Genomic DNA, 14,964 nt, shown 5'->3' on the forward strand with positions numbered 1-14,964 from the left:
TTGTTCTAAACTGTGGATGTAAAGCAGCTTTTGGTAAACTTTCATATTGCCTTCCTATGGATAATATAATGCATTATTGCCATGAAGTATATCAAAACTTCAAGTGTATTAAAAGAATGGTACAAAATATTTAAGCAGCCCACAATATAAGCATTTAGTGGCATATGAAATTTGTACATTACAAGCAGGCTATCTAAGTTTGTTACTTTGGCGACCAAATGTGATAGCCATTTTAACTTGAAATACGAGTTAAACCTTTGCATAGTCTATAATTTACATAGTGGTAGAAGTGTCACATTTTTGGTGTGGTTTTAAATTCTTCCAATCTCATAACCATGCTTGATATAACATAAACTTATATTTCATCCTAGATCGTATTAAATTATAATTAGCAATCTTGGCAATTTTTTTGTATGACTATTATAAGGGGATATTTAGCTGTATTATAGTTAGTTTAGTGCAGTGCTCCGCAACCGGTGTGCCGCCAGTAGGATATAGGTGTGCCACAATCAAATACATGTATTTGACATTTTGCAATTTTTTATCATGTATTTAATACACAATGACAATTTTTTTCTTTAATAATGTCTATTTTAAATGTTTTTATATATTTCACTGTTGTGTGGTTGTGTGTGTGTGATTGTAAGTGTGTCAGCATTTGAATTTTTTCGGCACTTCCTTGATAACTCTGAACTCTTTGGTGTGCCACGAAATTCCAGAAAGATTTTTTGTGCGTCGCAGGTGAGAAAAGGTTGCGGAGCACTGGTTTAGTGTATTCTCTCAAGCATTAATGTAAAGCATACTTACTTAATAATTTAATATACTGCTGCCAGTACATTGCATTCTTTCATAAAAAGTTGTCATTATTACCATCTTATACATGAGAACATATTTATTTCTATGAAAAAAAAAAAGTGTTTTCTACAAAAAATTTTAAAATATTTTATTAAAAAACTAAAATTCTAAATTTATTTATTTTTTAGAATACTATGGATGGTACCAATATATGCTCTTAATGCTGTAAGTCTTCATTTATATTAGTTTTCATTTATGATGGTGAATATTTAATTAGCTTGCCTTATATAAGTGCAGCTTAACTAATTCATCTTTCCATTTCAGTGGCTTGCCTTAAGTTTCCCAAAGACTGGCATTTATTTGGACACATGTCGAGAATGCTATGAAGCATATGTGATATATAATTTTATGGTGTTTCTATTAAATTTTCTTCATTATGAAATGGACTTATCTTCTTCATTAGAATGTAGACAACCAGTAAAATATATTTTCCCTTTATGTTGCTTTCCTCCTTGCCCAGGTGGGAAGTAAGTATATTTTTTTCATCCTAGCATATGTTGATTTCTTTACCATGTGCATGTTGTTAATATGAACCTTATGTTTCTTTATAAAGTTTTTTAATAAATATCTATACATTAATTGGTTTGAGTGACAAATTTTAACTTGTTTTCCTTTATTCTTGTTGAACGAATTTCTTTGTAACCTTTGTAGCAAGTAATGATAAAATTGAAAGATCAATCATAATTTTCAAATGCAGATGTATAGACCAGCCAAATAATGTAAAATTTTCTATTTTATGTGCACCAGGCTGAAAAGTATTTATGAGCAATGCACTATGTCACCAGAATAGGCAACCTATGATGTGACCAAAATGTATTTATATGGCAACCCATGTATATGCTAGCATACAGCAGATGAGAGAGGATTTTAGCCTTCAAATTTGACAGTCACTTTCCTGATTAGTGTTTGTTTTTGTTTTATTCGGGTACATATTTTTTTTTTTCTTATAAAGAACCATAAAGGCTGCCAGCTGATGAAAATAGGCATTCTATTTCTTCAAAAATATGGATAGTGCTTTGTCCAGTAGTAGAGAATGCAATAATTTGCTTTTCATGAAGTAGCACTTCATAAACAATCAATTTTTATGGACCAAAATTTGTACAATTCTGTGACTTTTAAGTCAAAATAGATTGATGTGTACAAGGGAAGAACAACAGTGTGCGCAGTGCCAAGTTGTGCATGATACCGAATTTCTCCAAATTTCTGATTTTTTTTAAAGCTAAAAATTGTTTTATTGTGGATGCTTCTTGCATTTGTATATTAGCTCCTATTTTATGTAATTCTTAGTGTGGTATTTTTTAAAGTGGTTTTGTATCTTATCTGGGCAAAAAATTGGTCATCAACAGTTTGTGACTTTTCAGGAGGAGAGTGTTGATAAGCAGAAAGTGCTAAAATTATTCATTTTGGGGCATTCAATTTTGTCACCAAATTTTGTTGCAAGATGATTTCCGTATTCTATTTGATATGTACAATAATCCCTTGCACAATGAAAGGCTCACATAATGAATGCCTGTAGAAGGCTAGAACCCCTTGCATATAAATTTCATCAGACATTATTAACATGTTAAACATGGGGCCAAATTTGCCTTACTTTCTATTTAGGCAGTATGTAAACACAAAAAAATGTGTCTGTATACAAGCAAAGAAATCAAGGAGATGATCAGGCATATAACCTAATTTCATGATATTATATCACCTATAAAGAATTGCAAACCTTTCTTGAGCAGAAACATGAAGAAGCTCAAAGAAAATTTTCTTTTGATGAAAATATGGAGAACACAAAGAACTGATACTTCTGTAATCCTCAGTTGCATTTTAAAGAAATAGAAAGAAATCTAGTCTATAGGCAAGTAATCACGGCCTAGTCGAGCAGAGGCAAACAAAGTGGCAGATCTGTTCAGTGCTAATATTGTGTAGTCAATTACTTCAAAGCTTCATGGTACTTCACATCATTCCTGTGGAAAAAGTAAATCATTTTAAATAATGTCTGAAAATCTGACATTTTAAGAAATCCAAACTGGACATATAGCAAAGCCAAGGAGAGTTCTTCTTAAGATAAAGAAGACTGAGATTAAAGACTAAAATGAAAAAATGTTAAGACTGTGTTAATGCATAGCGTATATACCATATTTGCCGGCGTATAAGACCCACCCTCTTTTTATACACATTTTTGAAGAATAAAACTTTAGTACTGATCATTATAATGAATTTTACTGTATTTTAAATATAAGTACAAATATAAAGTAATATTTTCTGCAAATACCCAATCTGTCTGGGAAAGAACACTTTTTAATTCTCTTCGTCAAAACCCAGACATTCATATCCAGAATTAAGTCACTTGAATCCTCATCTAAATCAGCATCTGAGTGCTCATACAACAAATTATCCTCTGTACCATCCACTGTATTACTAATGCCACACTTTTTAAATGATTTAACCACTGTCTTTGTTTTCACATCATCCCATGAAGCTATGGCTCATTCACAAACTTGCGAAATGCTAACTTCGAATAAACTGTGTATCCACATACAAGACGCACCACATTGTTCAGACCTATTTTCAAAGAAAAAAGTGCATCTTATATGCCAGCAAATATGGTAAGTCTTTTTATAGCTAAGTAAATTCTTAGCTTTTTACAACATGGTTAGTGTTGTTAATAATCCCTGAACTCTGGATTTTGAACCAAGCTCAGAAACAGATTAGAATTATTTCCATGTTAGCACGTGGGAAACTATGTCCTGCCGAATGAATTCCATTGTGGTGGAAATTTCATTTGTTATGTTATAAAATATGTTAAAAGTATGTTATTAAATTATTATAAAACAGCATGCTGATAATTTAAATGGGCACAAAAGGAAAGACTATTTTGAATGTTTTTTCTCATTAATTCCAAATGTTTGTTCTTAAATGCTTTTTTTTTTTTTTTTTTTCTTCCTTTTTAGCATGAAATTTCATCAATGTAGCTCATTTATTAATTGGACTATATCTTACTGAGAATGGTCAATTTATCCATAAGGGATCTCATAACTTACTAGATGTTTATTTTTCTCAAAATATTCTTCATGATGTTGTACATCTATTCTAGATGTAAAGAATAAATTATTCAAGTGTTATAAAAAGTATCTTTTAAACTGTGTTCAAGAACTGAGAAGGTTTGATCCCATAATAGTGAAAATATTTAAATTTCATTGGCAAAATTTAATTTTATTAAAAATATTTTAACTACTAAAACATATCATATCTGCAAGCTACCCTCAACAGTGTGGTAAAAGAAACACTTCTCAGAATATTTATTTTGGGGATATTTGGTTGGTTGACTTATGTAAAACTAGTTCTTTGGAGAAATCATATGCAGGACAGCTCTTCAAATGAAACATTTTCAGTTCAGTTTGTAAACGTCCTGCATAGCTAGGTGGGATACACTTTCAATAAAAAATGTTTAGGCTAGGAACTCTTCAGTAGTAGATGACAGACCAGCTCTTTTCTCAGGAAAGTTTCTTTTAGCCTCACACATCATTAGATATGATAATCCCATTAGTTATTGATAAGCATAGATTTTAGTGGCATGATGAATTAAAATTTTGGTCTCTTTACAGGTAAAAATAAAATTTTCAGTTTTTATAATAAAACATTTACCAGCTCTTTATATTATCTGTATGTGCTTAGGTTAATCTTTCATTGTTAAATATCTAGTTATAATAATGTGTTTATTTATTTATTAAATTGTAATTTATTCATTTTGAAACTTTATTATTTGCTGTTTTGATAACTTTTTCTTGATAATTCATATCACATAACAATTTTCAGTGCAAGGTTGTATTTGAAGATTTAAATAGAAATTTATGGTTATTTACTATTAGTTCTTCTTTTTAGGTATTTTATACAAGCTTGTAAACATGGTATTCTACAATATACTGTCATTCGCCCTTTGACTACTTTAGTGTCTTTGTAAGTTGGTTGCTTATTTATTATATTATGTTATTTTATTATTATTATCATGCAGTTACCACAAATTAATTATATAAAAAGAAAATTCCTCAGCTAAAAATACTTTTATTTGAAAAAAAGAAAAAAATTTTCATGTTCAATAATTATATACAAATTTCTGATGTAAGAAATGTTAATTTAGACTTGACAAAATTTATTTTCCATAATAATCTGGGTTAATGCTGTAATAGTGTCATTTTACATATATTGACCATTGAGTTAAAATCTTTTGTTTAGTGACTCATTAAATCAAAAATTGGTACTTATGTATTAACGCAACCGTCTTAGTAGGAGTCACCAAATTTTCAGAATGTGTCAAACTCAGGCAACCATACACATAAACATTCTTTGGGCAACTGTGCTAATAACAGTATGGGTAATGCCACCATTTTTATATGCATTCTATTTTCTTGTATTGCAAATTCCAGTGTTTTTTTTATAAACAAATCACGATATTTTTTGCCTTAAACTTAGTTTTAAAATATAAGCTTGTGGAAGTTGCCAGCAATGGAAGACAGTACAGTAAAATTTCTGCAAGAATACAGAATTTTGCTGCAAATTTTCTAAAGGGAAAAAGAAAGAAAATGGGTTCTCTTAATAGCTGCTTTTGCATGAAGCCAGGTCTCCCTAGCTTTCATGATTAAGTCATGAAAGTCCCTAGTACACAGCGATTAAGCAAATCGCTGTGTACTAGGGAGAAGAATAGCACAAAAAAATTAAAGGAAGATTTGGAGAAGAGAATGTAAGTACTTTTTTTAATGTATTACAAAATCCTTATTAAATAATTTAAATTTATATTTTAAATTGCTAAAGTATGTTTCCTTGGTACTTTTCTGTTTTGCCAGTGCAACCAAAAAAGTCGCCCATAATGGTACAGTTGATGCCAAACAGAATATCCTCATTGGTAACCTTTTATGCCTCATTTTCAAAACAAATCGCAGCCATTTCTTATTAGATTGATTGTTTCTTTCAATACTGGCATACAATTACATAGAATTTTTATCAGGTAGTACAGTTTTATACCCTAAGGCCATTCACAGTAATTAAGTCGATTAGAATGCAGTCACACCGCTCACCCGAAGGCGAAAATATAGAAGAGGCAAAGGGTTAAATTCATCAATTCTAAAGAGAATGCACTAGTGAAGTAAAGCACTACAGTTTTACATAATTTCTGAGTAAGCTATTCATACAAACTGAATTAATTCTTGCATTTAAACTTGTATTCCAAATTAAGATTTAAATTGAAATTAATGTAGAAAATTACTGAGAGAATTAGATTTTTGTAGCGTAGTTTATGTGAGTTGATGTCACTTGGGGCCACATGATATGAACCGGAGAATCAGCTTGTTAAACCATGAAAGCATAATAAATTCTTAAATTAATGTCTTTTTACAAATTTATTGTCTTTATTTATTGACTTTTTACAAAATTTTAAACAATATTAAAATGTTTATGCCTTCAAAATAAAAAATTCTTAGAACTAACATTTGTTAACATTTTCTATGTGTGTACTGTATGTTGTCGCCAATCTGTCTGCTTGGCGAGATTTGCGCCAGCAAAATGGAAAAGTACCATTTTCTTTTCATATGTTAATAATGTTTGCCAACTTGTAATAAATATTGATAGCCTGGGATTTTTTTTTTTTTTTTTTTCTTTTTTAAGGCGCAAAAACCATTATCCTGCATCCAATAAGTAATTTTTACTTTTTCATCTGTGAAAAATCGCCAGATTGTGGCAAGGTGGTTGTGTAAATACATAGGTTATATAAAAATCTTGTGCATTAGTGAATTTGAGCTATTAGCTCATGTGTAATTGCTTTCACAAATGATTGTGTACAAATTTTAAAGTAAAATGTGATCAAGTATATTTATATGTAAGACATCATCTTCCTGTTCTTTCTTCTGATATTGTGTCATTCACAAATATACGTAGGGGAGTCAACTGAAAACCATAAAAGTAGAAATAAAAATCCGCATATGGCGCCAGTGAGCTGTAAGTTGGCATGCCTGTTTCCGATAATATGCCAGATGTCTCTTAAGTGTCAGCAGCCGGCAGATGCAAAAACACCGGCGCAACAACAGTTCCAAAATGACAGCCCCACCAGCCACATGCACCAGCGAGGAGCAGCGTTCTGTGATTCAGTTTTTGCAAAGTGAAGGTGTGAAACCGATTGACATTTTTAGGTGAATGAAGGTTCAGTATGGAGATGCGTGTTTGTCACAGCCACAAATCTATGAATGGGGCCGGAAATTTGCAAATGGTGTTACGTCCATGCTCCGATGCTCCACGCCCCGGCCAGGCTCGGCGTGTAGTGACTCCAGAGACCATTTCAGCCATTAAAGCCATCGTTTTGGAAAACCGCTGTGTGACAATAGATGAAATTGCAGCATGTGTACACATGAGTTATGGATCGGCACATCATATAGTGCATGATGTTCTCCAGTTTCATAAGGTGTCTGCAAGATGGGTGCCCTGACAACTGACGCCTGAACTGAAACAGCGACGTGTTGATGCGTGCGAAGACCTTTTGTGGCGTGCTGAACGTGACGGTAATGCCTTCCTGTCACGAATCGTCACTGGTGACGAAACATGGGTGCATTACCATCAGCCTGAAACAAAGCGAGCGAGCAAGTAGTGGCGCCACTCCTCATCACCGAAACCCAAAACGTTTCGGACACAGCCGTCTGCAGGGAAGGTTATGCTGACCCTCTTTTGGGACAAAAAGGGCATCATCTTGGAACACTACACACCACGAGGAACCTTTGTGATGAGTGCTACGTACTCGGACCTCCTAAAAAATCATCTCCGGCCTGCCATCAAAACGAAACGACGTGGATTGCTGTCAGCCGGTGTGCTGCTGCAACACGACAATGCACGGCCCCACACGGCGCGTACAATGGTTGTGATCATCACAGACCTGAAATTTGAATGCCTCCCACCTCCCCCTTACTCGCCAGACCTCGCACCGAGCGATTTCCATCTGTTTGGTCCGCTTAAAGAAGCAATGGGCGGCAGGAAGTTCCACTCCGATGAAGAGGTACGCAACGCGGTGCACGAGTGGTTGCACCGTCTCCCAAAAGACTTTTTTCTCTGCAGGTATTCAGGCTCTTCCGAAGCGCTGGCGGACTTGGATTGAACGAGGAGGGTACTATGTTGAAAAGTGATTTACTTCTGTACCCTGTGTGACCAATAAATAATATTAAAAAAAATAATTATGGGTTTCATTTGACTCCCCCTTGTATAAAAAAAATCAGATCTGTGGCCTATCGACCATATATGTGTCATATTTTATCATTTAATATTTCATCATTTACTATATTTCATCCTTTGAGGTTCATAATTCAATGATATTTATGAATGATAGTTTAATTAATCGCCCATGTTGCATAATTTTATGATGAAATTTTCTTATAGACTAACTGAAATTTTTGGAGTATATGGTGAAGGGAAATTTTCTGGAAAATATGCATATCCTTATGTGGTCGCTATAAATAATGCATCACAATTTGTAAGTGATTCTTAAAATTTTCTTCATCAATTAAAACTACATTTTCATCTGAGTATATTTTATGCGAGTTATTTTATTATTATTTAATATTATCTATGCGAGTATACATTACGTAATTAAAAGTATTAGGGTGCTTGTATATTTTGTTTCTCCCGCAGATAAGTGAAAAATTAGTACAAGGTTGGGATACCTTTTGCAACAATAATACTACTTCTTGGAAAGGTTCTCACTAGTGTTTGAAATGTTTCAGCAAGAATTGCATACAATTTTTTCAGAACACTGGTCAGTTCTATCACTTACTTAAGGCGATGTAGCCTAGATTCCAACGTAATGTGTTCTGTGGGATTATTCAATAAGTCCCATTCTGTGAGTCTAGTATGCTCTATAAGTCACACATGTTCTATGGGATTCAAGACATTGAAAAGGCCAGTTCAGTTCCTGAATTCCCATGTCTGCAGACCACCTCTGCACAGGCCATGCAATATGAACAGGAGCACGAACATGTGGAAGAGGAATCGACTCTCTCCAAATTGTTGCCACAGTAAATGTCCAGATAGGCTTCTGTCATCCTTGCACAGAAACCAAAGGACCCAGGCGAAACCCCCCCCCAAAAGTTCCAAACACCAAAACTGGTCTACAAATCTTTGTATTAGAATTATAAAACAGGAACACACCCTCCTTTAAAATGAGACTCTCTTGAGACAATGTTCTTGATTCAGCAAAAGCCCATCAAAGCACTTCTGAGAGTTATTCTTAGTAATAGTTTTCTGTGCAATTTGCATTGCATTTTTCAGTTCCTCTGTGCTCAAAAATAGATGATCTTGGAATGGATATTCCAGCTGAGAAAATAAATGAGTCATAGAAATCAAGAAGTTAGTTGAAAACAGGGAATATGAGAGGTTAGCAGTTCTTTTGGTGAATAACTGAGACTTTTTTTGTAAAATTGCATTATGGGATAGATGTCCTAATTGACAGTGCATTAACTCTTCAGACACTTTAAACAGCATCATCAGTATGGTAGCTAGCAGAGCTCACTGCCATGTTGTTTCACCTAGATGTGAATCCCAAAGAAGGCGTGGGTGTAAGTAATTATCTATCATCCTTTCTTGAAGATATGATATTCATCCCTGTGGCTCTATTCCTGATAATGATGACTGCTTAATGATCTATGAGTTTGAACATTCCCAATAAATGCTTAGCTTGCATTCATTGTATTCATGTCTGGCCATTATTATAAAAAAGTAGAACTATATTCTAGATGAAGGATACTTTAAATTTCAAAAAAGGATTTTAGCATTATTTTCCCTTTGTTGTAACATCAATGGAATTTCTGCTTGTGTGGAGACATTGATAATTTCCATACTATTGATGCCTGCATAGTCTAAATATAAAATAGGAAGTACTATTTTTCATCTCCTACTTAATTTTTCATAAATGCTGTGGATCATGATTTGCAACAGTTATGAGATCACCAGCCATTTCCATGTTTATGGCTAGCTGAACATTAGCTAATACATATGGAATGATATATTGACATGTCTGGTATACTGTGAGAAAAAGGGTGCAGTTCTATATCTCCTATTCTACTGGGCCTACTGATTAAATTCAAATTTCTTTTTCCGTGTCTCGAAAAGGCAGTTGAGGATGTATATTAGATTTATATATAGCTTTGTTTTAACATAGGTATTTTGACACAAAATTGGACAATAACATACCAATTTTTTTCCATATTTCGATTCTGGTCCTCAAATTATGTGTAGATATTAAATTTTGTAATTTTTGATGAGAATTTAAAAATATATCTTAAAAATTTTTTCAGTTTGCACCAAGAATAATTCACTTGGCGAACTTCTTAATTTATAGCATTCTATTTTCCTTTCCTTTTTCTTCATTATCCATGAAGAGGGAAAAAGTCATCTATCATACTTTCAGATAATTTTAACAAAGTGCATAAACCACATTTTTGTTATTATCGCTTATAATTAATACGCCAAATTTCAAAACGTGCCAAAATGTAAATTGTAATTTATCTTGGGAAATTTTAAATAAAAAACTCTAATTTTTTGCAGGTATGCTTAGAAACCCATCTACCAAAAGAAGATGATAGCAAAACTTGTACAGGTTATAATTCAAAATGGTTTTTGAAAAATTTATAAAATTTATTTAAAAATACAAATTTTAAAAATAAAGCATAAAAAAAAGGCCAATTTTATTTGGAATGAACCTAAATTTTGAAGTGTGAAAGAAGGAATCGCATAAGTGTAATAAAAAAAAGAGATATTAATAAATACATGCCAAATTGAATTAACATTGAGGAGCTAAAATTTTGAGAGCTAATTTTTTAAAAACGACTTGTGCGATTTTTACAAAACTTGGCAGTTTGGCATAATTTGAGTCGTAGAATCGAAATATGGAAAGAAATTGGCATGTTATTTCAGAAATAATCCGATTTTGTGTCAAAATACCTATACTAGGACAATGCTGTATATAAATTTAATATGTATCCTAAGTCGCGCTTTTGAGACATAAAAACCACAGGTTGAATTTCGTCAATTGGCCTAGTAAAGCGAGAGATAGAAGTAAAATGAGAGATAGAATAACTGTCCCTTTTTCTTTTTGCGCAGTGTACATTTTCAAATCTCTTTAATAATATTCATTGTTTGACATAAGAACAATCTTGTCTTAATTAAATACTGAATCATGTACTATGTGTTTACATATCAATTAACCTAAACTATGATTTTTTTAATTATGCTCTTTTTAAATGTCTGCCTACTACAGTTCTCATCTTAACCTCTTCTCTGCCTTTAGTGTTGATGCCCATTAAATGCTTGCAATTGTAATAATATGCTTTTCAGCATAAATTTGCCCTTTCACCAGATGTAAAATGTTGCTAGCAGTACCTTAATATCTTGAATGTCATATTATATAATTAATAATTCCATATTAACTTTATAGAACATGAATCTATTCTCTATGTGAAGAAACAATCCAATAGTTACCATAATGCTGTTTCATGGATACTTCACTATATATACAAAACATTAGAAATTTTTTGTATTTAAATATTAATTCAGTGCTTTATAGTAGTAATATTATAGGGTATTTCTCCCACCTTCCTGGCGTGCCTTTATGGTGTAGTGGTTTGCAAACTGGCCCGGTATTCCAGAGGTCCACGGTTCGGTTCCCGGTGAAGGTGTTTGCCAATTTTTCATCTCTCTGGCTCTAAAGTGGTGCCCAAACTAAAAGAGTGGTGGATGATGATTCTCCCAACCCAAGATTTTGCGATTGGGTCCCCAAAAAACCCTAGTCGCCCTTTAAAAGGGGGAGTATATAAGATATTTCCCTGCCTTCCTGGCTTATCTTCGTGGTGTATTGTTTTGCACACTGGGCCGATATTCCAGAGGTCCGCGGTTTGATTCCCGGTGAAAGTGTTTGTTCATTTTTCATCTCTACTGCTTCCAAAAAAGAACCTAATGTCTCTACAATATTAGCTATACTTTTCCATTATTAGGCATAGCACTCTTTATAAAAGCATTAAAAAGTATTATTAATTGGTTTCCAACCTTATTTTTAAAGCTAGCCTTTTGCTGAACTTCAGATGTTTTCATGATTTTGCTAAAAATTTCAAACAAGATGTAAGAAAAAGAGTGTAATCAATTTCAAAGCAAGAGTGTAATCAAAAACACTATTGAACTAACACTGCGGTCAAATGATAGAATTCTAACGGTAAAGGTTTACCAAAGAATTAAATGAAAGTTTTCTATCTTAGACTTTTCATTCGTGTTATAATTACATATGGGATTACAAAGTGCATTTAGTTTTATTCTTTTTTAAAATGTGTTTGTTGTAAATTTTTTTAATGATTTCTTTGTTTTTTTAGGTAGCTATGTATGCACTTGTACTTTTCTATCAAGCTAATAAAAATGAACTTGCTCCAATGAAGCCAATAGCTAAATTTTTATGCATAAAGGCTGTAGTATTTTTCTCATTTTTGTAAGTAAATGTTATGTTTTTCATAATTTTTTGGATTTAAAAATGAGAAAAATTGTGTTTATTAATTTTAACAAAATAAAAAAATAACCAAAATACATTTATGTATAGAAATTATTATGTCTATTTTTATGTGCAGAAAATACAGCATATATTTCTACCCTATATCTCTATCTGTATATTTTTTGTAAAATTAATTTTGTTTTGACTATTAGTCTTAATGAAACTCTCTCCTATTTAAGTTTCTTAAATTATAATAATTATTTAATCATATGTTGAATATGAAGTACTAGTGTTAAGTTTCATTTTTGGTTATGAATTTTATAGAACATAAAAATTCATAATGTATCTGTTTTGTATTGTATTAATATGGATTTCCAAATATATTTGAATTTTTAATTTCAAGTACAGTACAAAGCACGAAATCCGGATGTCCAATGTCCGGAATGATCTACAATCCGCAGCTCAAAATCACCAAACAAGTTTTTCTCGTAGGCTTTACGCATGTGCGTTTGATTCCCCCCTGCGCACATAATAAAACATCTGGATAGTCCCAATTCTTAATTTCACTTCAATACTAAATAAAATACCTTGTTATTGAAGAAAAAATCATTTTAGCATAAATTTGTACGATCAGTAATTTAGCCTGATTGCTGCATATCTGCTTGGCACACATCTCAAACCAAAACATTCCACATAGATACATAACTGAATAATAAAGGATTATGGTAACCTTTGATGTTGACATTACGCTTGGTGATGATTGCAGATTTAAGTTAAATGTTCTAAAAAATGTTGACGAGGAAAAATTTATCAAAAATTTCTTTCCATATGCTAAAAACAGATTTTGTTGATGATACTCTTAGACCCAAAGATTACATTATTTGAATTAAGAATAACTAATTTGTTATTCACATAAACCCAGAACCAGCGCCAGGGCTCGTATAGCTGCACCGGTTCAATTTAAGAGAAAGTATTAGCAAAAAAAGAAGCAACTTACATTGAAAGAAATGTTTAATAAGATAAACAAATAAATATTAAGTTTTTTTTGTAAATTTTGATACCCTTTTAGATCATAAATACTTCTTTATTCCATAAATCACGATTTCATACTTTTAATTTTATAATTTCTACATGCCATCTTACTAGGTTTAAACTGATGATCTATTATCTGGAAATATCCCAAATCCGGAATCGCCGAAGTTACGACGAGTCCGGATTTCGGACTTTGTACCTATATTAATGGATGTTTGAAGATTGTTCATTATTTTAAACTTTTATAACAAGAAACATGTATTATGGACAGATTTTTTAAGAATTGTCGTGTAATGTTACTCTCTTTTTGGGTAAAATTCTAAGCACATCTAATTGTTTCTTTATAACCTTTATTAAAATTCTTTCAGCCAGTCTGTAATTATTGCTGTTTTGACATATATTGGTATTATCACTGAATCTTTCACTTCTCCTGGTGGAGATATAGCAGAAGTTGGCAGAAGCTTACAGGTAAATAGTTTATACATATTATATATGAGCATTAAAATAAAAAATTTCAAAAAGTATTATTATTGATAATTCTAAAATATACATGTATGATGTGTGTGTATTCTTTGACAAAAGATCAAGCATCATTTGATCTGGATGAAATTTGGCATAGAAATTCCTTAGCGCCAAATAAGCAGTTAAGAAATCATGGCCAGCAATTAAATAATGGTGTACCAGAGCATATGAAAAACTGTGAAAGGTCAAATTTAACTGATTGTGATAGCAAGTGGATGTTGCATGAGCTCCTATATATTGCAAGGATGCTTTAAATCTGTGCACAGTATTTAGCTATTAAGAGGCAGTGTTATTGGACTGAAAGAGACCAGATGGAATAATCACATATCATTCAGCAGTAGGGTTGGAATTATATTCTATTTAAATAACACTGCAACTTAGGTATGGAAGGCACAATTGAGAAATGTGTGTGCAGTGAACAGCCAGAGAGATGACAGAATATCATGATAAAGTACTTGGAAAGCTATACAAGCATCAACCATATCACACCCATAGAATGCTGTTTTTAAGTATAAAGTGTTCATTTGGATTGTTTTCAGTTAACATGCAAAACAGGAAATCTAGAGGCTACTCTGTTGTGTGCCACTGATTAATTAGACACAATTGTCTGACACTGATCAAGGCACTTTTCTAACACTAGTCATAACTGAATTGTAGCAGAGAGAAGGGTGCAATTTAAAAAGAACTAATCACTTGAGGAGCTGACATGTTAAAGACTAATTTCCATCTGATCTTGTAGCTTGAGCTCATCTAATAGAATAGCCTTCAAACTTGGAGTGATTTTATTTGAAAAAAATTCTCAAGATATCTTCATCTATTCTACTCAGTATCACCCCTCACCACCTTATAATGTAATTTGATAAGACATATAATGCAATTTAATAAGACTTGGAGGTCACTTTAACTATGGCTAAAATATGCAATATAGCTCTGCAGGAAATTTCTACTCATTATATCAGGTATCCAAAAAGAAATACAGTTTTTGCCAGGAGACCTGTCAAGACTGAGCAGGGGTCATATTAAAACCTTTAAATTTGTCAGTACAAAGAAAGTTTCCTGAACTG

At 32.4% G+C, this 14,964-nt stretch overlaps 1 protein-coding gene across 1 annotated transcript in view; it reads left to right on the forward strand.

Annotated features, from left to right (window-relative positions):
- LOC118188885 (transmembrane protein 184C) overlaps positions 1-14,964 on the forward strand; it is a 46,523-nt gene that overhangs the window by 17,026 nt on the left and 14,533 nt on the right. The window contains exons 2-7 of the mRNA XM_035359404.2: positions 984-1,020; positions 1,120-1,322; positions 4,729-4,803; positions 8,257-8,350; positions 12,234-12,346; positions 13,747-13,846. Coding sequence (XP_035215295.2) covers positions 984-1,020; positions 1,120-1,322; positions 4,729-4,803; positions 8,257-8,350; positions 12,234-12,346; positions 13,747-13,846 — 622 coding nt within the window. The remainder of the gene's footprint in view (positions 1-983; positions 1,021-1,119; positions 1,323-4,728; positions 4,804-8,256; positions 8,351-12,233; positions 12,347-13,746; positions 13,847-14,964) is intronic.

This window comes from Stegodyphus dumicola, chromosome 9 (genome assembly GCF_044657685.1).
Source record: "Stegodyphus dumicola isolate Sdum_Otavi_A_Nest chromosome 9, ASM4465768v1".
Lineage (NCBI taxonomy): Eukaryota > Metazoa > Arthropoda > Arachnida > Araneae > Eresidae > Stegodyphus > Stegodyphus dumicola.